Source organism: Polypterus senegalus, chromosome 11 (genome assembly GCF_016835505.1).
Source record: "Polypterus senegalus isolate Bchr_013 chromosome 11, ASM1683550v1, whole genome shotgun sequence".
NCBI classification, from domain to species: Eukaryota; Metazoa; Chordata; class Cladistia; order Polypteriformes; family Polypteridae; genus Polypterus; species Polypterus senegalus.
The window spans coordinates 42027264-42051959 of record NC_053164.1 but is presented as its reverse complement, the minus strand read 5'-3'; the positions used below and the strand labels follow the sequence as shown (position 1 = coordinate 42051959).

The following is a 24696-nucleotide window of genomic DNA, read 5'->3' as shown; positions in this document are numbered from 1 at the left end:
GTGGCCCTGAGGGTAGGAACTTTGAATGTTGGCAGTATGACTGGTAAGGGGAAAGAGTAAGCAGATATGATGGAGAGAAGGAAGGTTGATATATTGTGCATGAAAGAGACTAAATGGAAGGGGAGTAAGGCCAGGTGGATCGGAGGTGTTTTTAAATTGTTCTATCATGGTGTGGATAGGAGGAGAAATGGAGTAGGGGTTATTCTGAAGGAACAGTATGTCAGGAGTGTTTTGGAAGTGAAAAGACTGGAAAGCTGGAAATTGGAGGTGTGATTATGAAGGTTGTTAGTGCATATGCACCGCAAGTTGAGTGTGCAATGAATGAAAAAGAAGATTTTTGGAGTGAGTTGGATGAAAGGGACAGAAAGTCCCTGGATTGGAGTGGATTTCAATGAACATTTTGGTGAAGGGAACAGAGGAGACAAGGAGGTGATGCGTAGGTATGGTGTCAAGGAGAGGAATGAAGAAGGTCAGTGGATCGTGAATTTTGCCAAAAGGATGGACATGGCTGTGGTAAATACATATATTAAGAAGAGGGAGGAATATAGGATTACATACAAGAGTGGAGGAAGATGCACACAGGTTGATTACATCTTGTGCAGAAGAGTCAATCTGAAGGAGACTGAAGACTGCAAAGTGGTGGCAGGGGAAAGTGTAGCTAAGCAGCATAGGATGGTGGTCTGTAGGATGACGCTGGAGATCAAGAAGAGGAAGAGAGTGAAGGCAGAGCCAAGTATTAAATGGTGGAAGTTGAAAAAAGGAAGACTGCAAGGTTGAGTTTAGGGAGAGAGTGAGACAGGCACTGGATGACAGTGAAGAATTACCAGACAGTTGGGAAACTACAGCAGATGTAGTAAGGTTGACAGCAAGAAGGGTGCCTGGCGTGACATCTGCACAAAGGAAGGAGAAAAAGGAAACCTGGTGGTGAAATGGGGTACAGGAGAGTATACAGAGAAAGAGGATGGCAAAGAAGAAGTGGGATAGTCAGAGAGATGCAGAAAGTAGATAAGAGTACAAAGAGATAAGGCACATGGTGAAGAGAGAGGTGGCGAAGGCAAAAGAAAAGGCATATGATGAGTTGTATTAGAGGTTGGGCACTATGGAAGGAGAAAAGGACCTGTACCAATTGGCTAGACAGAGGGACCAAGCTGGGAAAGATGTGCAGCAGGCTAGGGTAATAAAGGATAAATATGGAAACGTACTCACAAGCGAGGAGAGTGTGTTAATCAGATGGAAAGAGTACTTTGAGAGGCTGATGAAGAGAACGAGAGAGAGAAGAGGCTGGATGATGTGGAGATAGTGAATCAAGAAGTGCAACAGATTAGCAAGGAGGAAGTAAGGACAGCTATGAAGAGGATGAAGAATGGAAAAGCCGTTGGTCCAGATGACATACCTGTGGAAGCATGGAGGTGTTTAGGAGAGATGGCAGTGGAGTTTTGAACCAGATTGCTTAATGGAATCTTGGAAAGTGAGAGGATGCCTGAGGAGTGGGGAAGAAGTGTACTGGTGCCGATATTTAAGAATAAGGGGGATGTGCAGGACTGTAGTAACTACAGGGGGAAAAAAACTGATGAGCCACACCATGAACTTATGGGAAAGAGTAGTGGAAGCTAGGTTAAGAAGAGAGGTGATGATTAGTGAGCAGCAGTATGGTTTTATGTCAAGATAGAGCACCACAGATGCAATGTTTGCTCTGGGGGTGTTGATGGAGAAGTTACATAGAGAAGGCCAGAAGGAGTTACATTGCATCTTTTTGGACTGGGAGAAAGCATATGACAAGGTGTCTCGAGAGGGGCTGTGGTATTGTATGAGGAAGTCGGGAGTGGCAGAGAAGTATGTAAGAGTTGTACAGGATATGTACGAGGGAAGTGTGACAGTGGTGAGGCCTGTGGTAGGAGTGACAGATGCATTCAAGGTGGAGGTGGGATTACATCAGGGATTGGCTTTGAGCCCTTTCTTATTTACAATGGTGATGGACAGGTTGACAGACAAGATTAGACAGGAGTCCCCGTGGACTATGATGTTTGCTGGTGACATTGTGATCTGTAGCGATAATAGAGAGAGGGTTGAGGAGACCGTGGAGTGGTGGAGATATGCTAGAGAGAAAAGGAATGAAGGTCAGCAGGAACAAGACAGAATACATATGTGTAAATGAGAAGGAGGTCAGTGGAATGGTGAGGATGCAGGGAGTAGAGCTGGCGAAGATGGATGAGTTTAAATACTTGGGATCAACAGTACAGAGTAACGGGGATTGTGGAAGAGAGGTGAAAAAGAGAGTGCAGGCAGGGTGGAATGGGTGGAGAAGAGTGTCAAGAGTGATTTGTGACAGATGGGTATCAGCAAGAGTGAAAGGGAAGGTCTACAGGACAGTAGTGAGACCAGCTATGTTATATGGGCTGGAGACGGAAGCACTGACCAGAAAGCAGGAGACAGAGCTGGAGGTGGCAAAATTAAAGATGCTAAGATTTGCATTGGGTGTGACAAGGATGGATAGGATTAGAAATGAGTACATTAGAGGGTCAGCTCAAGTTGGACGGTTGGGAAACAAAGTCAGAGAGGTGAGATTGCGCTGGTTTGGTCATGTGCAGAGGAGAGATGCTGGGTATATTGGGAGAAGGATGCTAAGGATAGAGCTGCCAGGCAAGAGAAAAAGAAGAAGGCCTAAGACAGAGGTTCTCAAACTGTGGGACGCACTGAAGCTGTACAAGGGGGGGCGTCAAATAAATGAACAAGGCATCAAAATTAATTTTTTACATTTTTATTTCAAATTTAAATTAGCAAGCATATAATCACAATGCATTATAACTAAAATTAAAATAAAACATTTCTAAGGCATAGATCTAATGACTAATATGTATTTTCAAAAAGTTTGAGACGTATCGGTATCTGTCGCGAACATTCGGGTAACAGTAGATCAGGTGATAATGCAGCGTGACTGCACCACATTGGCAGTGTTGCCAATATTCCCAAATTGAGGTAAATAATTTACTGCGTATTGGGTTATTTTCATGATACAGCTAACAGCGGTAAAATATTTGTTGGACGAAAATACCTTTGTCTCGTGCAGATTGACTTTATCGGTGTCCTCGTTTACGAGACTTTTACAAATTAAAACATATTTAATCGTTTCTTTACATAAAAAATAATTAAATAAGAATTATTCTTTGTTTTTGGGTTTACAATTACTATCAAAACCACATATGAAAAAATAAATTACAATTATTTCGTCGAAGTTATCTGAACACATGAAAAATAATAGGATACTGTGACACCGCACGAGTATCATACCTTTCTTAGTTGTATTATGGGTTATTCTCATCTATCTTATATTATGCAGGGGGCGCAGAATTATTCCAGGTAGAAAATGGGGGGCGCAAAATACAAAAGTTTGAGAACCGCTGGCCTAAGAGAAGGTTTATAGATGTGGTGAGAGAGGACATGCAGGTGATGGGTGTAACAGAGCAGGATGCAGAGGACAGAAAGATATGAAAGAAGATGATCCGCTGTGGCGACCCCTAACGAGAGCAGTTGAAACAAGAAAAAGAGGTGTGATGCCTTTGTAAAAAAATGAATGGGCTACCTTGAGTGCAGACCCCATGTGTGAGGAAATTTACTTTTAAGAAATTCAGGATTTCTGGAGAAAAAACAACTGAAATGTAAATCTGAACTTACATATGTGGAAAAGAAGAAAAACAGTTGGATATAAATTTAATGTCGGCCTAATGTGAGTTTATAGAGTAGATAGAACCAGCAGAGTTTCACGTAAGTTTTCAAATTCTGTTGCATGGTGGCTTCCAGAAGCATCAGTCAAGTGGGCTACCACAAAGGCAATCATGTGTTACGTCAATGGTGAAGCAGACACCAAGAAAAAAAGTGATAAAATCTGTAACTGTGAGCCAAGCTGAAAATTCAGTGAACAAAAAAATACATTCTGTTTTAAAAACAAAAAGACAAGAATTGTTTTCAAAGACAAAAAAACAATGCAAGTATTTTTTATTCAAGAAACATGAAAACACACACTAATAAAAAAGGCTTTTCTTTTCAAACCCGGTTACTAGAACAGTGAGTAGTACTGACCTTTATACAGTTGACATGTTGACAGGTTCATGATCTCCAGTCATCCCATGGTGGCAACAGTACACCAAGATCCTAGAAAATGGCATCTCCCTTGAAAAGCAAAATGGCGCAGGAAAAGACGTAAAACAAAATCAGCATTGCCAAATGCTAATCTCATGTGAAGTTCAAGTGCATAAATGAATTCTGTAGTGCTGAAATGCCCTGATGGGAAAAATAAAATTCCAGAGAGAGATATAACCAAGAACAAATTAAATATGAAACCTTATCATGTCACCTTGTTGTGTGTCAATATGAAAGCTTCTCGAGTTCTGGAGTGGTAAATAGAAAGGAACATCTGCCTTACATATACTGCCATCATCGTCTCTTCAGTTTAAAGAGATCTTCTAAAGAATTTCCATTTCTACCTTAAGATGGCTGAGATGTATTAGCACATTGCATTTTACTCCTTTTAAACTCTAGATGAAGAAGTTTAATGAGCAGTCAACTGTGTAAGCTAGACACTTGGTCAACTATATTCCACCATACCTTGGCTTGGATACCAAGATCGAATGCTTGCAATAAATAATCTGTTCATGCTCGTAAAAACCTCCACGAGGAGGCATCTATATCAGATGCCTGAACCACCTCAATTGGCACCTTTCTATGTGGAGAATCAGTGGCTCTACTGTGAGCCTCTCCTGGATGTCTGTGCTTCTCATCCTGTCTCTAAGGGAGAGCCCAGCTACTTTGTGGAGTAAGCTCATTTCGGCCACTTGTACCCATGATCTCATTCTTTTGGTCATTACCCAAAGCTTATGATCATATGGGTGAGTTGGGATATACATCGACTGGTAAATCAAGAACTTCACATTCTGACTCTGCTCCTTCTTCTCCACTACAGATCAGCATAGCGACTGCATAACTGCGTTCGTTGCCCCAGTCTGTTGATCCCTTTTGCCCTCACTTGTGAACAACACCCCAAGATATTTAAACTCCTCCAACTTAGGCTGTAACTCATCTCCCACTTGAAGAGAACAGTCCACCTTTTTCCTGCCAAGGACCATGACCTCAGATTTGGAGGTGCTGATCCTCATACCTGCCGCTTCAAACTGCCCTAGTGCGTGTAGGAGCTCTCAGTCCGATGAAGCCAACAGAACCACATCATCTGCAAAAAACAGTGATGTAATTCTAAGGTTTACCAAACTGGACCCCCTCCCCTCCCTGACTGCACCTTGATATCCTGTCTATGAAAACCACAAACAGGATAGGAGACAAAGTACAAGCCTGGTGGATTCCCACACCCACTAGAAACAGTGCTGATGTTTTTCCAAGTATGCAGACACAGCTCTCACTCTGATAATACAGGGACCAAATAGACCTTATTAGGGGCACAGAACCCCCCACAGCTTTCCAAGCAGCTCTGTCATATGCCTTCTCTAAGTCCACAAAACATATGTAGACCGATTAGTCATACTCCCACGCCCCCTCCAGAATCCTCATGAGGATAAAGAGGTGGTCCACTGTTCCACGGCTTGGATGGAATCCACATTGCTCCTCCTGGATCTGACGTTCCACCACTGAGGGGGAGTCTCCTTTCTAGTACCCCGGCATAAGCTTTCCCTGGGAGGCTGAGGAGTACAGCCAATAGTAAGAGATTACCCTTCAAGGCAAAGGTTTTAAGTGTGCCACTGTGATCCGTGAAGGTTATTCATACACATTCAACCTACGTGGTGAATCTGACAGGGAGATGAGATGAGTTAAGTATTAAAATGCTGATGTGCCATGATCAGTATTTTAGTCAGGGTTGACAGCTATTTCAAAGTTTCCTAAGCAAGCAACCTCTGCAGTAACCGTGCGCTATTTCTTAATCGTGCTTGTCAGCAAACACATTATACCCATGTTTGGAGGTTGCATGTTCAAAGAGAAAGTATTAAAACTCAGACAACTGTATGGGACCCCAGAGTTCACCTATGATTGAATGGAAGACATTGCTCCAGCCTGTGCCTAGGACCAAAATTCTTTCCCAAAGTCTGTTTCGAAGTTGGACAAGCACTGATTGCAGGAAACCCCAACTGCATCTTCTTTGGCTGAGTATTGCTCTTCTTTGACTATTATTTTATTGTGTTAAATTGATATTAAACCAAAGCTAAAGCATTATCTTCTATTCATGTTGCAGATTCTTTTTTCTGCTTAGAATTATTGCCGTACCACTAGGGAAAGATATAAAATATATATGTATATTGTTCGGTTAGTAATGGGAACCACCAGCCCAGTCTGCCATTCCAAAGGTAGACCTCCCAATGACCACGCAACACTGAACAAGTGTGTCAGCCATGAGAGTCCAACAATGTCCAGAACCTTCAGCATTTCTGGGAGAATCTCATCCACCCCTGGGACCTTGTTTCTGTGGAAGCTGCTTAACTACCTCTCTCAACGAAATGGGCTTTGATCTCCCATCAGCTTCTGGCTCTGCCTCCTCCACAGATGTATATCCTTTAGGTTCAGGAGCTCCTCATACAGAGGCACCTATGACTTTCAGGCCATAGCCCTATGCAGCCGCTTCCACAATGGAGGCTTTGAACCAGGGCTGTGGAGTCAGTAGATACATCCTTTGACTCCGACTCCTCTGTATTTAATATGCTGATGTATTTTCCATGTTGATTAAAGGAAGGCAACATACATGTCATTTAACTACAGAGCTGCTGGCTAAGAAGCGGACTCTCTACTGTATTGGCCAGTTTAAACAAAAGACAGAAACCCCTGAACACACATCAGGCCATAGCACACACCTACACCTACATCATTACACTTGTTTACACTCAAATGAACTTGTTAAACACTTTATATCTGAAATGAAATGAAAACACTTTTTGTAATGTACCATAATCCAGATTACAATATGTGAATGTCAGGTTGTATAATAATTCAGATGAACTTTACACTAGTAGTAACACAACTATGCACTGGGCTTTATTCCTACATCAGAGAAGTACTGTACTTAATTATGACTATTGTTTGTGAAATGGGACATTTAAACTTGCTGTGTTTTTTTTCATTACAATTTAAACTTATGAGGAGTTGTAGTCGGTACATTTTTGCGGACTCCAACCCTGACTCCAGGTACCCAAATTTGTCTCAGATTCTGACTCCACAGCCCTGCTTTGAACAAGGCCCATTCAGACTCTATGTCCGCAGCCTCCCCTGGAATGTGGGAAAAGCTCTTTCGGAGGTTATTGTTGTCTTCTGGACACGGTCCTCTCCCAAACCTTCCCAGGCCACCCTCACTACTCACTTGGGCTTTACACGCTGGTCTCCCGCCACCTGATCCAACTCACCACCAGGTGATGATCAGTTGACAACTTTGCCCCTTCTTCATCTGAGCGTCTAGAACATACGGCCGCAAATCTGATGGTAAAATTATGAAACTGATCATAGATCTTTAGCCTAAGGTGCTCTGGTAACAGGTACACTTTTGAGCCACCTTATGTTTGAACATTTTGTTCATTATGGACAAACCATGCCAAGCACAGAAGTCCAATAACAAAACACCACTTGGGTTTACAGTATATCAGGGAGGCCATTCCTTCCAATCATGCCTCTCCAGATGTCTCCATCATTACCCATGTGGGCACTGAAATCAATCAGAACTACGGAATCCCTGCTGGGACTCTTTCCAGGATACCCTCCAGTGACCCCAAGAAGGCCTGGTACTTCAAACTGACATTTTGTGCACAGGCACATATGCAGAGTCCTACTCTGTGTGACCTTCAGTCACACAGAAGCAGCCCTCTCATTCTCTAGGGGAAACACCAACATGGCATCAACCAAGCAGGGACTCAATAAGAAGCCCCCTCCCACCTGATGCCTTACCCCCCAGGCAACTCAAGAGTAAAGAAGAGTCCAACCTCCTTCAAGGGGTTTGGTTCCAGAACCAAGCAAGTGACTGGACATGAGCCCAATATATATAGTTGGCATCTCTATTCCTCACCCACAAACCCCAGCTCCCATGAGTTTACCAAGTCCTCTGCATTCAACTGCCACCCAGGTCACATTGCACCCAGCCCCTATTCCTACTGCCAGAGGTTGGTTCACAGGAGGGCAGTCCCATGTAGCATTTTCAGTCTGTGCCCAACTAGGCCCCATGGTAGGCCCAGCTGCCAGGGGCTCGCCTGCGGGCACTCCAGGAGGAGGCCCTGTAAACCCATAACAGGCAGAGTGCTCTTTTTTTAAATTTACAGGTCTGTATTATTAGGGGCTTTAAATGGTCTTTGTCTGATCCTTCACCTGGGATCACTTTGTCTTGAAAGGCCTTACTAAGAGTTTCTGTTCCAGACAAAATTGCTTGCAGGGTCACCCAAACCTCTCCACTATGATAAGGTTGTGATTCCTGCTCAATAAATGTAAGCATAAGTAACTGTGTCATGAAACATCCTTTTGTTGCCTATTTATGTATTTAATTATTTCTTTATTTCAATGACAGCATAAATTTTAAATGAAAAGTCATTTTCACCCTTCGGAGTTGAGAAGGGTGGGCTCTAACAAGTTCTGTTTTGACTGATGTATCATCAGAAGAGTGGACACAAATCTTCTGCCATGACAGGTCACACATGTAGCAGGCACTCATAAGCAGACTCCTGATGATGAACTCGGAGATTCTTGAATTAAAGTATCCACCCCATGCAGTAATTATGGATTGATGTAGATACATAAAGGCACAGCACTGAAAAACGCAGTACTCGCTACAGCCCACTGACTCAACTTTGATGGGTGAAAATGACAGCTTTCATGTCACTGAAATAAATAAATCAATAAATAATTAAGTACCAAAACAAATAACCAACAAAAGCATTTCATGACACATTTTGTTATGCTCACATATCATTTTATTGTTATGTATTGTTAACATTTCACAAACTCTTTTCCTCCATAATTATTACTCTTTAATGAAAGCTCTAGCTATTTCTATTTTCTAGATCCGCTTTTTCCAGTGGAGTGTTGCAGGGAGCAATGACCTATCTGAGGAGCTTCATGCGCAATGCAGGAACCAGTTTGTGGAAAAGAGACCAGGCCATTAGATTACACATGCACAATCACTCAAACCCTAGAGCAATTTATCCAATATGAAGATCAAGTAAACAATCTTTATTTTAAATAGTACCATTTTAAAGTGAACTCCAAGATGCTTTACAATTACAGATACATAGTACAACTGTTCACATATTTTTTTCCATTTTATACTGGAGGCAGAATCACATTAACTGACTTGCACAGAGTCACAAAACAAGGCAAAGACCAAACAGGTCACCATGTGGTTTAGAATCCAGTGCCTCAGCCACTACAGCCCTAAGAAAACAAACATCCTATGGATCCTTGCAGTTGCTTTTTCTTACCCAGTGTCCCTTATTTATAAAACTGTAATAAAAGTATTTTGTGTGCAAGACATACATTCTTGTCTTATAAATTGTGTACTACAATTTATATTTTATATTCATGCGGAACACATGCTGCTAATCAGTGTTTCTCTTTTCCACACCCTGCAGAGTCCCAGGACACCTACTGTACACAAGTGAGTTAATACAATTTCAGTGCCTGCACTTTCAATCCTCATCTGTGTGCTTCCCCAACATTACGTATAACCAGAATACTTCTGAGCTGTTCCAACATTTGTACAATTAGAAATCATAGAAATAATTTCTCAACAAACCACCTTTAGGCTCATTTCTTGTATATGTTTTTATTTCTAATAACTTTCTTTATGAAAACATTCAAGTCTTTTTATATTAAGCAGTTGAAAGAATCAATTGTAAATATTCATAATTTCTGAATCAGTTTCCTTATATTTTCTACATAAAAACAAAACAAGTGCATCTTACAAAAAAAAAAATATACTACATAAATATCTCAAAAGGATATTTATTGATTAACATTAACTCCACACTTGGTCCCGATACCTAAACTGAGTACCATGTTGCTGAATATTAGGAAATGTCCAAAATTATTAATACTTCCACTCAGGGCCAGAACTGTTCATTTATATGAAAAACAGGTTTTAAAATATTTAAAAAATATAGCAAAATGCAGAATCATTCAATTCCTAATTCCTGGGAAACCTGACTAATTTCTACATTGTGACTGAATAGGGGGAAAAAAATCCATAATTAACTGTGGAATTGACAAAATGACATTCTGAGGTCAGCCTGGAAAGTACCAATAAAACTGTGCCTATTCTTTGGAAATCAAATGTTTGGAACTGCAAATGAAAGATGAAAAGTTCTGTTATTGGACAGCTTAAACATTAACTCACTCAGATTAGAAATAAACAACACAGTTAACATTTAAATTCTGTTACCTATTACCCAGAATAAACAGATTTTCAAAAACGGCTTATTGGGATGCAGTATATAAAATTTTAAATAAACATGAAGTGTGGATGATCAGGAATATGAAAACATTATTTAGAGGAGGAAGTTGGACTTGAAAACTGGACAGTGTATGAAGTGTGGCGGTTTTACATTCTTAGCTTAGCTTCTAAACTTTGCTGAATCATCTAATCATGTGAGTAGGAGCCCAGCACAAATGAGGTAATTTAGGTCACTGAAAGTAGTTGACAGTTTAAAGAACAGAATACAGAATTCATTGGCATTTCTGCTGGCATGATAATATTCATTTAGAACAGGCCAGGTACAACATATAGAGGAAGTACATTTTGAATGAAGGCCTCGCAGCATCCTAGAGAACTGACATATCCTACTTGTTTCCTTTTGTAGTATATAGTCTCATAGTTTCTATATATAGTGTTTAAAATTCTAGACTGCTTTATAAGTTGAATTCTAAATCTGTACAGTCTACTAATACTACGCATTTGGATCTTGACTTAAAAACCCAATAAAATGTACTATGGTCACTGCCAGTATTACTGCTAGGGGGTATACATTTTATGTTAAAAACAAGCTGAATCTGTACACTTCACCTAACTCCTTTGCAAGCCTCAAACTTCTGCAAAGAAGTGACACACACACCATATTACATTCATCAGTTACGGCATTTTCTTAAGGAAATGTGAGACGTCTTGCTTTCACACAGATTCTCATTGATTTTCAAGTATAATCTTGGTCAAACATAACACAAAGAAACTAAGGAATAAAAGCATATTGGACTAAAGACATCACAACCACACTTCATATTTTTCTTTGTTTCATTATCTTGAATGTGAATCAGTGTCTTTCAAACAGTCTGCATTTGTAATGAACCAAAAGTGGGCATATTTTTCATTTTACAAACAACAGTCTCCTTTATTTTTATACTGGCATATGAGCTATTTGTGGAAAATTTCCTCCTTTTTTATGAAATGTTTTTCTGTTAATCTCACTGTTTTGGCATTAGTTTCATTCTGTCTTTCTCAGCATTTATTTTAATTCCAAACTGGCAACGTTGTTTTTCTTAGTTGTTATACTTCTCTTGCAGAGGATGACGGGCTTCTCATATTTTGAAGTGTGTGGATCATCATTGGTGACTGTTCAGCTCAGAGCACAGTGGACTATTCAGTATATGCCTATTTTCTTACTGGAAGAAAGTAAAAATACTGATCTTATACTCTTGAAAAATAACACAACAATTCCGGTCTTGTTTCTCTGAAGATATCCTCTGAAAAAACACAGATGAAGCAGTCCTGTACACTTATGCTGTTGAATTATTTAATGCTCAGGGATGCTATCTGCAGCAGGAATCTGTTGACATGGGGAAATCGTGTCAAGAAATACATTAGGGATGTCACTCCCAAAGTAGATTTTGGAATTTGCCGCTACTGCCTTGAACTTCATTAGCTGCAGGTACTCAGGAGTCAACTTCAGCTATAGTGGGAAAGAAAAGATAAAGACCAGAGAAATATTCAGTGTGTTAGCTTCAACATATATGATTTCACTGAAAGTGGACACTATAAGTGTAAAAGAAACTATTAATCTCTTAATTAAATCTTTACATTGTTAGATCAAAGTTGACCTGGTTTTGTGTTTGGATTCAGTAATAGCATCTTATATGTCACCTGTTCAACCCATAAAACATTGTAAAAGTCATCTATTCTCTGAAAATTAGGGTTAATCGGTATGACAGGTTAACATGATCAATCAATATAAAATATTTTGGATTGAAAATTTCACATCTAGAGGGAAGTTTTAGAATTGGGTCCAAAGAGACCAGTTAGGCACAACACAGGGTCAGCAAATGAACACAGTGTAAGGATTAAGCTTCATGCAGATTTCATTATCTGTCTAGATACACACAGTAAATAAAAGTGTTGTCCAATTTACTGAAAATATTTACTGGAAATATATGTTTACAGTAACTGAATTCCTGTAGATGTAGCACTGTTGTTCACTGGTTAATATTGCTGAATCACAGTACCAGTGGCCCCAAATTTGAACCCAAGCACTTTGTATGTGAAGACGTCAAATTCCTCTGTTTTATCTTGTTTACTTTCACATTCCCAAAAATTTACAGATCAGGAAATGTAAACATTGGCTGGTATGAGATGGTAAGAGTGTGGATGGTTTGAAGCTATAAATACTGAAATAAATATACCGTTATGTGTAGCTTGCACCTTCACATTCATCAATATGGCTTTATGGTAAGATCTGACAAACATTATGACAACTCTTAAACAGGCATACAGTAATTTCTGGAGTCTGGAAAGATGCAAATTTACTCTTTCATATCAAGGAGTTAAATAAGTAATTAACAATAATAAATAATAAGTAATTATCAATAAATAATTAACATTTAATTTCCAAAGTCTGGAATATCCTCATCATGGGCAAAAAAAAAGTATTTGGGAATACAACTGAAAACTTCAAGCAGCACATGCCATCTTGCTGTAATTAAAGCAACTAAAGTAGAATACATGTTTCATTTTTGATGAGTTTATGAGTATGCCATAAAACTGACTGGCATCCCACATCATCAAGCCTGGATCTGTGTGTGCTCAAAGCCAAATCTCTTGGCACAAAGTCTCATTTTTAAGGTCCCCGCGAGACGCTCCATGGCCAATGTTTCATTTTTGATGAGTTAATGAGTATGCCGTACAACTGTTTGGCATCCCACATGGGCTGGGTTTTGCCTTGCACCACACGCTCCCTGAACAGTCTCTAGCTTAGAAACACTGTATTAGATTAGGCAGGCTTGATGATAAATGCAGAACATGAGGTGCTCACATAATTGAATGGTACCTGCTTCAATGAACTTCCAGCCTTGTTCTCATTTATTTGCAGCAGATAGACTTTTGCTGTCTAACTATCTACTGTATGTATATTTTTCATAGGGATACTCCACTGACCTAAATCAGCCAATTTTCACTAAAAAAGGACTCGATCGGTGATCATTTCAGCCCCTGCTTTTCTAAACTTTATAGTAATTTAGTTGTAGTGCTCCTTATGCAAGTTTTTTTTTTTTGCAAACCTTCTGTAGAGTAAACAAAGAGCAGCAAGTGTTTTAGCAGTACAGTCTCTTCAATATAGCAGAGAGCAAGAGGCGATTAGAGTATCAGCCTTTACTTTAAAGAAAGTGGAGTCATAAACTGAGAGAAAGGAATTGGAGGAGTCAAAGTGTGCAGTTAGACAAATGTCACCCAAAGCTACTTTAATCAATTCAGACCTTTTTATTTTGTCCTTTAAATTAAAATGGACACTGTTTCAGTTTGGTCAGCAAGATAAGTGTGACTGTAGCAGCTTACATTTTTAACTGGAAAAAGTAAAGGTAAAGAATAGGCTTGTTAGCTTAACAGCAAAATTTATCTTATACTTATAAGCCAGTTAAGCATGCTAGTCTTGTGTTTTCTTGATAAACAACTTATATTTGTTACATTTGCAGCTTTTTAAACAATTTGTACTGTGTTTATTATGTGTTGCTACCTTTCATACAGCTTAGGTTTTGGTAAGAAACAAGTTCTACATAATTAAAATGGTAATCCATAATAACTCCTTAAGAATTACCAATGTCTAGCTGATACACTGAAGAAAAAACACACCTGCCTAAATATAGTAAATGTATATTTTAACAGCAAAAGGGCTGTAGTGCAATTAATTATTTAAAATAATTAAAATTTGTAAGTGCAATCAATTATTTGATTGTGTGAGAATATATATACTGTATACAAGACATTAAGCCTGTTACAATAACGGGCGCTAGAACAGTACTGCATAAACATTAGTAGGACCAGTCTATATTAAATGGGAAAGGACCTTGACCTCATTCTGTTTCTTGTCTTAATTTTTTTTGTCAAAAATATTTTTGCAAGAAGCCTAAAGTAAAATAATAATAAAAATAAAATAGAAACATATATGACAATACAGTAAGTATAATTAATATTGCCTTAGTGTAAAACTTTGTAACAATCTGTAAGACACAATATCTGAAGAAGATATTTAGGTAAAAGTTTCTATTTTTTCACCTCATTAAATTTTTCTATACAATTTCATTATAGACAACATTTCTTGTAAATATTCTGTCTGAGTTTGGCAACAGTTTGCCTTGTTCAGGACCATCTACAACCTTGACAACAACATCTGGAAAACTTCTAACTGTTGATAATGCAACATATAACACACCGTGGCTGAATACTGGTTCTGGCAAGTAAATGTCAACTTTTTCTAAGGTTTGCTCTTCTGAGTCTTTCTCTTTTAGTGTTTTTCTGATGGTCATTTTCTTTTTCTTCAATCGATCTGTTTGCTCGTATTTTTTTTTTGTCTTTCAGCCTTTCTTTTGTTGATATTTACTTGTTGAGATGACTGTTCTTCCAGGAGATGTTGCTTATATAGGATTTGATTGTCTTTGTCTTTTGTCCTATTTGACATGTCCATTTTTTTTTTGGGTGACATGTTGTTAGTAGATACGTCCGTAATATTTTCTCTTACAGAAATACTGGCTTGTATGAGGCTGTAATATGCGTCACTGTATTGTGTGTCTTTAATCTGTTCTCGCAGTAATACTGGTTTGTATTTCCGTAAAATGCCTGCAATTTTCTCTGACGGTAATACTGGCTTTGATGTCCATAATATGACTTTAATTTTCTGTCACAACAGTGGGCAATCAGCAGAGTGTCCCCAGAAACTGATGTAATGTGTGGCGTGTAGTTGATAATCGTGTCCGTGGCGTCTCCCCAGAAAATACTGTTTAGTTCCCCAGCGAGTATTTTAATCTGTGCTGGCGTGCAGCTGATTATTGTATGTGTGGCGTCTCCCCAGCAACGGATTTTATGTGCACGGCCGCGACTACCCAATCAGCACTACCCAACACCCCAGCAATGGTGTCGTTATTTCTTATCATGCGCGGCCGTGGCTAGGCCATTCACTGTGAGCCCAGCTTCCAGTGTGTGTGCTTTATTTGTTTAACATACGCGGCAGCTTTGCCATACTAGGGGGCTTTGCCACCTGCTCACTTCGCTCGCCAACCCCCGTTTTTGTTTTTCCAGATACACACTTTTAATTTTTTTTTTTCTTTGGAATATTTGGAATCTTTCGAGTCCCAACATGCTGAATCTTTTTAATGAGGTCAGTGAGACATGTGTTTAATGACTTTGTACCATAACTCAGGATTGGTTTCTCTGTTAGGAATTTCAGCACAGACAAGACGATCGACATCATCAGCAGTTAATAATTTTTTTTGCAAAATAACCAATAAATGCATGTGAGGAAAACTCAGTTTTTGAAATTCTCTTGACTTAATCTTCAAAGCTTTACAATATTTACATACTTCTGACATATCACCTATGTCCATATGTTCGATCTCTATTCGCCCTTTTCATTATTTCTCTGAGTGATAATTTCTCTTTCTTTGTGTTAATGTGATGTTTTCTTTGCTTTGACACTGTCGGTTTCTTGCTCTGCATTTGTTTCACGCCTATGTTTTTTCCGAGTCTTTTGAATTGCAGTTTTCATTATCTCTAACCTGCTATGCATGTGTTTGGCCCCCTTGTTTTTTTTTGTTTTTTTTTTTTAACGTTATTGCAATCATTCCATACAAATCAATCAATTTTTACACAAAGTATGATTGAGTTAAGAAAAAATCGACCCCCATTCCTGAGAAAGAGTGCAAGGCAAACGGCGTAAAATTTAAGGCTTGTAAACATACCTAAAATAATAAGTTTGATAAGCCAGTAGAGATGAATGCAGAAGACAAAGAAATACAGAAATAGTTGCTTCCTCTGTGCTTTAAGAGCTTATTGAGCCCCCTTGTTTTTTAACCTCTTTCTGACGTTTTACTTTGTTTTCTACTCTGTCGTTTATTTCTGACCTCGCTTTATCCTGCTTTTTTTTCCAATGACACCTGGTCCGTGGTGATTATTTTCCCTTTTTCAAGTAATAATTTCTATTTGTTTGTGCTACTGCGATCTTTACTTTCTTTTTTTTTTTTTTAATACTTTCTAATTTTCCTACTTTCATATTCTTTAACTTTCTCCACATGTGTATTGCGCCAACTTTTTTTGCGCCTTTCGAATTCCACTGCTTTCATAATCTCTAACCTGCTCTGCATGTGTATAGCGGCAATGTCCAGATTAGACATGCTTTTTTTTTCCACATTCCACTTGTTCCGGGCTGACAATTACTTATCATTACTTTTATAATCTCTAACCTGGTCCACATGTGTATAGTGCCAACGTGCGGATTAGACATGCTTTTTTTTCAAATTCCACTTGTTCAGGGCTGATAATTACTTTCCTTATTTTTTGAGTTTGCATTTGGATTATTCTTTTTCTTTTTTGTCTCTCCAACACTTTTCTGAGTCTCTTTTCTCCACGCTGCTTTCTTCTAGGCTTAGTTGTCTAAGTTTCATTTATAACGTATTGTCCATATACGTATATGCGCTGAGACCCCTGGATCTGCGTGTGCTCAAAGCAAAAACACAACTGAGTGTGTTGCTGCCCGTGCTCTTATTTGGTTGTAAGTAGGGCGTGTCTTGCAAGAATCTCATGTTCTATGTCATCGCAAGACGGTCCTGGGTCAATGTCTTGGCACAAAGTCTCATGTTTAAGGTCCCCGCGAGACGCTCCGTGGCCAATCTCTTTAGTCTCACGGGTCTTTTAAGTGTCTTCCGTGATATTAACGTGAAGATCACGTCTCGTTGCCCTACTGTTTCTCTCCAGGATTTTCGTTTATAATTTTATTATCATTAAAGTTTATATTAACACAACACTTATTTTATTAGTTAAAATATGTATTTGAAGGAAATTTGATTTATTTTAGTATTTTTATGGTCACTGAGCAATAAGCCTAAAGAAATTAATTTTGTTAATAAAAAGTGAACAGTTACCACCTGTGGTTTATAGTTTAATTCTAGAAAAATACATTTAAATACAGCACATAAGGCTTCTATGTGTCTGGTTATGCAAGAGCTCAGTGTAAAAAGGTTTTTAAAGGGATAAGGGGAAAAAAATCTGAATCACTCAATCATGTAACATGAAGTCGGTGATCAGTATCAGCCTTAAAAACCTGATTGAAGCATCCCTAATTTTTCATATTTGTTGTGTGTGTATATATATATATATATATATATATATATATATATATATATAATATATATCTCCCCACCTCAATTATTGGCACCCCAGGTAAAGAGGATTAAGAAAGGTTCTAAAAATCTACACCTTTTGGTGAATTACCTTAATCTCATACTGAAAGAAATAAGAGAAATCCAACCTTTCACTGAAGTATGTATTCTGAGAAAAAAATAATCTATCATCAAGAAATGCCAGCAAAACATGTATAACATCTTATAAAGGTGAAGACTATAGAGGGAATCTGAGACTATTTCGCTTTACAGAATTTCTCCATATCATCCAGGGTCCTAGGTTGCCTCTTGTGTGCTCTCCTCTTCAGCTGTCCCCACAGGTTTCCAATGGGGTTTATGTCCAGAGACTGAGACAAGCATAGCAGAAACTTGCTTGGTTTTGTGTCATTTTAACCACGTTGCACTGACTTGGACATATGTTATGGATAACTGTTCTGGAAGATGCAACAATGACCCAGTTTTAGTTTGTTGGCAGAGGCAACAGATTTATATTTAAAATCTCCAGGAACTTCATGAAGTCCATGATGCCAAGTACCCTAACAAGGTTCCCAGGGACTTTGGAGGAAAAACAGCCCTACAACACTACAGAACGTCCACCATTTTTGAAGGTGAGAATCTGGTTCTTTATGCCCAACCAACTTTGAGCGATTGTTGCCAAAAAGCTCAATTTTTGTTATGTTTGACCATAGGATATGGTTCAAATCAAAGTTCCAGCAACTTTTAGCAAGGTGTTGTTGTTTGTGGTTAAATGGCAGGGAAGGCTTTTTCCTGGAATGCCTTTTAAAATAATCTGTTGGCATGGTGATGACAAAATGTTACTTTTTTCTGCATTTCCCAACAATGATCCTTAAGGATTTTTTAATCTCTTCCTTCAATGTGCATAGGGGCAAAATAAACCTTGGTCTTCTTCCAGGCAAGCTAGTAACAACAGTTCCAGTTGATTTGAACATTTTGTCTTAACTGTAGATACAAGCATTTTCAAGCAAGTAACAACTCTTATTTTATAACCATTCCCTGACTTATGAAGGTCAACACTATTTTCTTTTATTTAAATTGTGTGTTATCTTGTCTTTCCCATGTTGATGAATGAATAAGGGAATTTCACCTCTGTGCCACCACATTATTTATACCCCAGTGAAACAGGAAATCATGAATTACTGCTTGAAAGTCTTACCATACTCTTATCAACTTTAAAGAGTAAGATATAAATGGAAAAATGCTTCAGTTACACTTTGTTCATATGAATTTCTAGGTGTGCCAATAATCATGGCATGTGGTTTTGTTAAAAAATAATTACTTCTTGGTGAGGGATTATGTTTTCTTAGAATAACTTTGGTTAAAATTATACCTAATACAGTGCAAAACTCTTAAGCCACCTAAAAATATATTTTTTCAAAAACTAATCATCAAATGGACTGGCACCTTGTCCACGGTTTATTCTTGCCTTGCGCCCTATGCTCGCGGAGACAACAAACCAACCTGCCCCCCCCGTGACCCTGATCTGAATTAAGCAGGTTAGAAATTGATATGACTAGTCAACGAGGGAGTATGTGCATATTTTCTCATGAAATACTTTACAACATTAAAATAAATAGAAACAAACATTAATACGATAAAAAGAAAAAAAAGAGTGTTTCCAAAAATTATATCAACTTACAATGAGACTTCATATACCCTTGGCTCCTAAATCTATCCTTAAGGCACCATAGATATTCTGTGTATTTGTTAAATACCAACAACAGCACATAAACATATAAACAATACTTTATCAACAAGCAACAACACATAAAACACTTATTTTCAAGACTTGTTGTGCAAGCTGTTATAAAATAATCTGAAAAAAATTTGCCAGTGAATGACAGAAAACACAGTGAAAGATCCACAAGTTCTAAAATAAATGAATTCCATTCACCATGCAAAAAATAATATAAAATAATCAGAAATGAAGAAAAAATATATATATAAATATACTAAAAAAGATCCAATCACATGCTTGTGAAGGCTATACCTTGTTTGCTTCAGCTGTCCGGTGAGCTGTGTAATACTCTGCATCAGCCCGTGCCTTCTCCCTTGCTACATAGGCAGCATCTGAAAATAAAGAATTGGGCGATTATTGTGAATAACTATTTAAAATATCTTGTTCTGACATATTTACCTTTTATTTTATAAACCTCACTTTTTCCAGTATTTAAGCTATATCCAAATTCAGCTTCGACTCTTTTTTTTTTTTTTTACTAGTAAGGGATATGAAATCCTTTCATCTCCCGACTTTATTTGATTCGTAGACATTCAGCCTTGGAATCAGCTAACATCAATTGTGAAGTAAACTTTGCCCTGAAAGTCACTATATGAATTTGATGTTAAAGTAATAAAACAAAAACACCCACTTTCACATTGACATAGTGGCACAGTGGGTAGTGCAACTACTTCCCTGTGGCTAGTCAATAAATGCCAAAGTTGCTAGTGTGAGAAACTTTTATTTTTTTGGGGGGGGGATTTTATTAATCATATGTATATATAGTTTATTTTTAGGGCACCATGTCAACCAGTAGCATGAGATACAGCTTAAATGAGAAGGGGCAGCATCAGTTTAAAAATCTGCACCAGATTAATTACTTACACATTATTGCCTCAGTATTGGACAACTGCCTGGATTGTTTATTCTGTATGTGTTTTAAAACCCAGAATGAGACTGGGTGGCCGTTTGTTATAAAAAAAAAAAAAAATGTACTTCATACAATAGTCACAGGCTTTTGACTTTCTAGAGAATGTTTGCAATGCAGATCATTTTGCAGTGGAGATTCAGAATACAACAGGGTAAATTGGGATAGATAGATAGATGTTCTCCCTGTGTCTGTGTGGGTTTCCTCTGGGTGCTCTGGTTTCCTCCCACAGTCCACAGACTTGCAGGTTAGGTGCACTGGCGATCCTAAATTGTCCCTAGTGTGTGCTTGGTGTGTGTGCCCTGCGGTGAGCTGGCTCCCTGCACGGGGTTTGTTCCTGCCTTGTGCCCTGTGCTGGCTGGGATTGGCTCCAGCAGACCCCCCCGTGACCTTGTATTAGGATACAGTGGGTTGGAGAATGGCTGACTGATTGGTATTCTGTTAAACACTCTATGACTGCTAGACAAGAGTAGTTCAAAAGTATGGTGGTATAGTTAATCAAATTTAAATAACTAGCAAACAACTTACATAAGCAGTGGTCTACATATTTAAAAATAACTAACTTACAATTGTCATGTAGTCGATTTCTTGTAATACGACTCTAAATCTATGATGTGCCGAGTACTTGAAACCACACTTTTGTTCACTGTCTGCACCAAAACTAGACCTCAGCTACTGATACTTGCTGCAGATGACATTTCTGTTTGCCATCCAGTTCCTGTAGCATGCAGCAGCAGAGATTTAACTCCTTGTTGTTCTTAGAACAAACAATATGGCGCACCTTCAATCTCTGAGATTTTCTTCTCCGTCTCCTTCTCCATGACTTTCTGGCTGAACTTGATTTCTGCTACCTGAGCAAGTTTCTCAGCCTCTGAAAAATTTTTGAAGATATTTGATTAGTTAATCTAATAGCCCAAACAATCTAAAAAATGTAGAATGACACAGTAATTATCATCCTTCAACTATACAATGAGAGCGAACAGAAATGAAAGCACAGTACCATTTTGCAAGGAGTGTAAAAGGCAGTTACGTGTGTACTGTATGTTTGGAGTGATTTACTATTTCTAGAACATGTTCGTGGTAGAAAGTGCCTTTTTTTAAATACAACATATAACCTGGCGAAGTGAAATTTTAGTATTATAGTACCACATAAACTGCTGAATTGGACTCTGGAGATTTGAAAATGATTGAATGAATATTTTAATTAAATAATCAGAAAAAACACAAAAAAGTCTAGTGGTGTATTTGTTGCAGTCTCACTGTAGAAACAAAGAAAGACATACATCTGTGAATGTATCTACCCATTATGACAGTAAAAAACAAAATTAATGTTTTTTCCCCTTTAGTTTTATGGAAAAGCCTCTTGCTATCCCCTAAGTTGTAGAAATTTCCAATAAAAAACATCCTCATTTGCCTGTAAAATATCAAGACTCCATAGTGTGGACAAAATTAAATTTAGTCTTGCTAAATGTCAGCCATTTCATGACTGTTAGTTTCTCTCTATACACCTTAAAATCTACCTGTCAAATTAATTATGCAGTTACAAAAAAGAATCATTTTAACATATGAAATACAGTAAATACCTCATCTGGACTGGAAAAAAATAGTAGGGTGCCCTTATACATAATATTTGAGTTATTAAATAATTACTGTCCACAAATGACTAACTTTATAGATTTCAACAATTACAATTCAGTTGAAGAAGACTCCAATACAAACACAAAAACACCTGCTTAGTCTACCACATTTTGACATAACAATTGAAAACGTTTCTGAAATTTCAAACAGTAATATTATTAATGTATTATAAAGTAACTCAACAGGACATACGTTAGTTTAAATACTATCATTATTTTCAAACGATTATTTTTTTTATTTTTTTTTTATAGTGGTAATAAATAATAATAATAATAATAAATTTTATTTATATCGCGCTTTATATTTAACAATCTCAAAGTGCTACAAAAGAAGAATAAAATTAACAAACAAAAATCTATAGAAATAATTTAACAGAAAGCCTTTTTAAAAAGATAAGTTTTAGGCTTTGTTTGAAGGCATCAATCGACTGTGGGGCTCTCAAGTAGTCGGGGAGGGAATTCCACAGCCTTGGCGCCACCGAAGAAAAGGCTCTATCACCCATACTGCTAAGTTTAGTTCTGGGAACTTGAAGAGTGTTGGTATGCACAGAGCGGAGGGTGCGTGAGGAAGTATGAGGGATAAGGAGTTCCTGTAAATACAGGGGAGCAGATCCATAAATGCACTGATGGGTAAGGAGGGAAACCTTGTACTCAATTCTAAGTGGTACAGGAGCCAGTGAAGGGTTTTCAGGATAGGAGTGATGTGGTCATGCTTTGCACCCTCATCAGGATCCTGGCAGCTGTTCTGAATGTACTGGAGTCTCTGGATACTCTTGCCAGGAATCCCAATGAGGAGCGCATTACAGTAATCCAGCCTGGACGAGACAAAGGCATGGACAAGCCTCTCTGCATCTGCCAGGGTAATTGTTGGACGGAGTTTAGCAATGTTCCTGAGATGGTGAAAAGATGACTTACAGAGATGTTTAATGTGGGTGTCAAAAGTTAGTTGAGAATCTATTTTAACACCCAAGTTTGTAACAAATGTAGAAAGAGGTATCTTTTTTCCAGAGAAGGTGATACTGGTGATGGTAGTGGAACGAAGCTGGTGTGGTGTGCCAACTAAAATGGCTTCTGTTTTAGATCTGTTTAGCTGAAGGAAGTTGAGCCTCATCCATGCCTCTCTTTCCTCCAAACAAATAGTCAGTGCAGATGTTGGCAGAGGAGCAGTAGAGGAGGTGGGAGTAGTCCTAAGATAAAGCTGAGTGTCATCGGCATAACAATGAAAAGAAAACCATGTCTGCTAATGACACTTCCAAGGGGGAGCATATAAATGTTGAAAAAGATGGGGCCCAACACAGAGCCCTGTGGAACACCACAGGTAACATTATGGGTGTGAGATTTTGCGCTGCCAAGTGCGACATACTCAGTTCTACCGGTCAAATAAGATGTAAACCAATTTTGAACAGTTCCTGAAAGTCCAAGGGTGTATTGCAGACGGTGAAGAAGAATATCATGATCAATTGTATCAAAAGCAGCTGTCAGGTCAAGGAGAATGAGTAAAGAAGGAGAACCAGTATCTGCTGACATCAGAAGGTCATTTGTGACCCTGACCAGGGCTGTTTCGGTGCTATGGCCAGGGCGAAAACCAGACTGAAACTTTTCAAACAGATTATTCAGTTTGAGATGATCACGAAGTTGTACTGCAACTATTTTTTCCAGAACTTTAGAAACAAATGGAAGATTAGAGATGGGTCTATAGTTAGACAGAACTTCAGGATCCAGGGTGGGTTTTTTTAGTAGTGGTCTGATGACAGCAGTTTTTAGTGCTGATGGAATATGGCCAACCAAAAGGGATTGGTTTATAATCCTGGTGATAAGTGTAGAAATAGCAGAAATGTTGGCCTTCAGCAAGGCTGAGGGAAAAGGGTCCAGGTAACTGGTAGACGGTTTCATTTTCCTGATGACGTCCTCCACCTCTTCCCGTGTGGCAACAGAGAAGGAGCAAAGGGGCTGGACAGTCTCAGGCAGCAAGTCGACAGTTGAGGATAACAGAAAATCCATGGTAGAGAGGTTTAAGCGAATGTTATAAACCTTTTGTCTGAAAAAATTGATATGCAGATTACACCTCTCATCAGTGGCATCAGAATGAGCACATGAAGGAGGTTTAAGAAGATGATTTATAGTAGAAAAAAGTTTTTTTGGATCCCTGGAGCTATTTGTAATGATGGTAGAATAGAATCTGGACCGTGCAACCTTCAAAGCTTCCGCATACGCCCTTCTATGTTCCCTATAGGCCTGTTTGTGAACAGTCAACCCAGAAGCCTTGCGCTCAAGGACACGCCCAGCCGCCTTCATTTTTCGCAGCTCGCAGGTGTACCATGGTGCTGAGCACGAAAATGAGACGGACCTAGACGTTAAAGGGGCATGAAAGTCAAGGAGACTGCTCAGAGACTGGTTGTAGAGATCAACGAGGTCATCAACAGAGCTGGAACTGGTAAGATCAGTGGAAAGAAGTTTAAGGTCCAGGGCCAAGGCATCCACATTGATGTTCTTCAAATTTCTAAAATGAATCTGCCGTTTTGGTTTGGTACGAGGGGAGAAAAAGGGTAGCTCCATTGACACTACTTTGTGGTCTGAAATACCAAGATCATAAACCTGTAACTTACTAATTAAAGCAAAGTTTGAAATAACCAAGTCAAGTGTATGACCCCTAGAGTGTGTGGGGACATCAACATATTGTTGTAAGTTGAGGGAATCTAACAACTCAAGAAAATCAACAGTGAGATAACCTTTAGGATTATCAATATGAATATTTATATCTCCCAGGATTATGATGTTGGCAG

At 38.5% G+C, this 24696-nt stretch overlaps 1 protein-coding gene across 6 annotated transcripts in view; it reads right to left on the bottom strand.

Moving 5' to 3' along the window:
• Positions 1-9764: 9764 nt before the first annotated feature.
• Positions 9765-24696, bottom strand: part of LOC120538880 (erlin-2-like) — a 56748-nt gene continuing 41816 nt past the window's right edge. For all 6 annotated transcript variants that reach the window (XM_039768460.1, XM_039768456.1, XM_039768457.1 and 3 more), the window contains exons 11-13: positions 21058-21147; positions 19622-19701; positions 9765-11906 (exon numbers count right to left, since the gene is read on the bottom strand). In XM_039768460.1, coding sequence (XP_039624394.1) covers positions 11751-11906; positions 19622-19701; positions 21058-21147 — 326 coding nt within the window. In that variant the 3' untranslated portion in view covers positions 9765-11750. The remainder of the gene's footprint in view (positions 11907-19621; positions 19702-21057; positions 21148-24696) is intronic.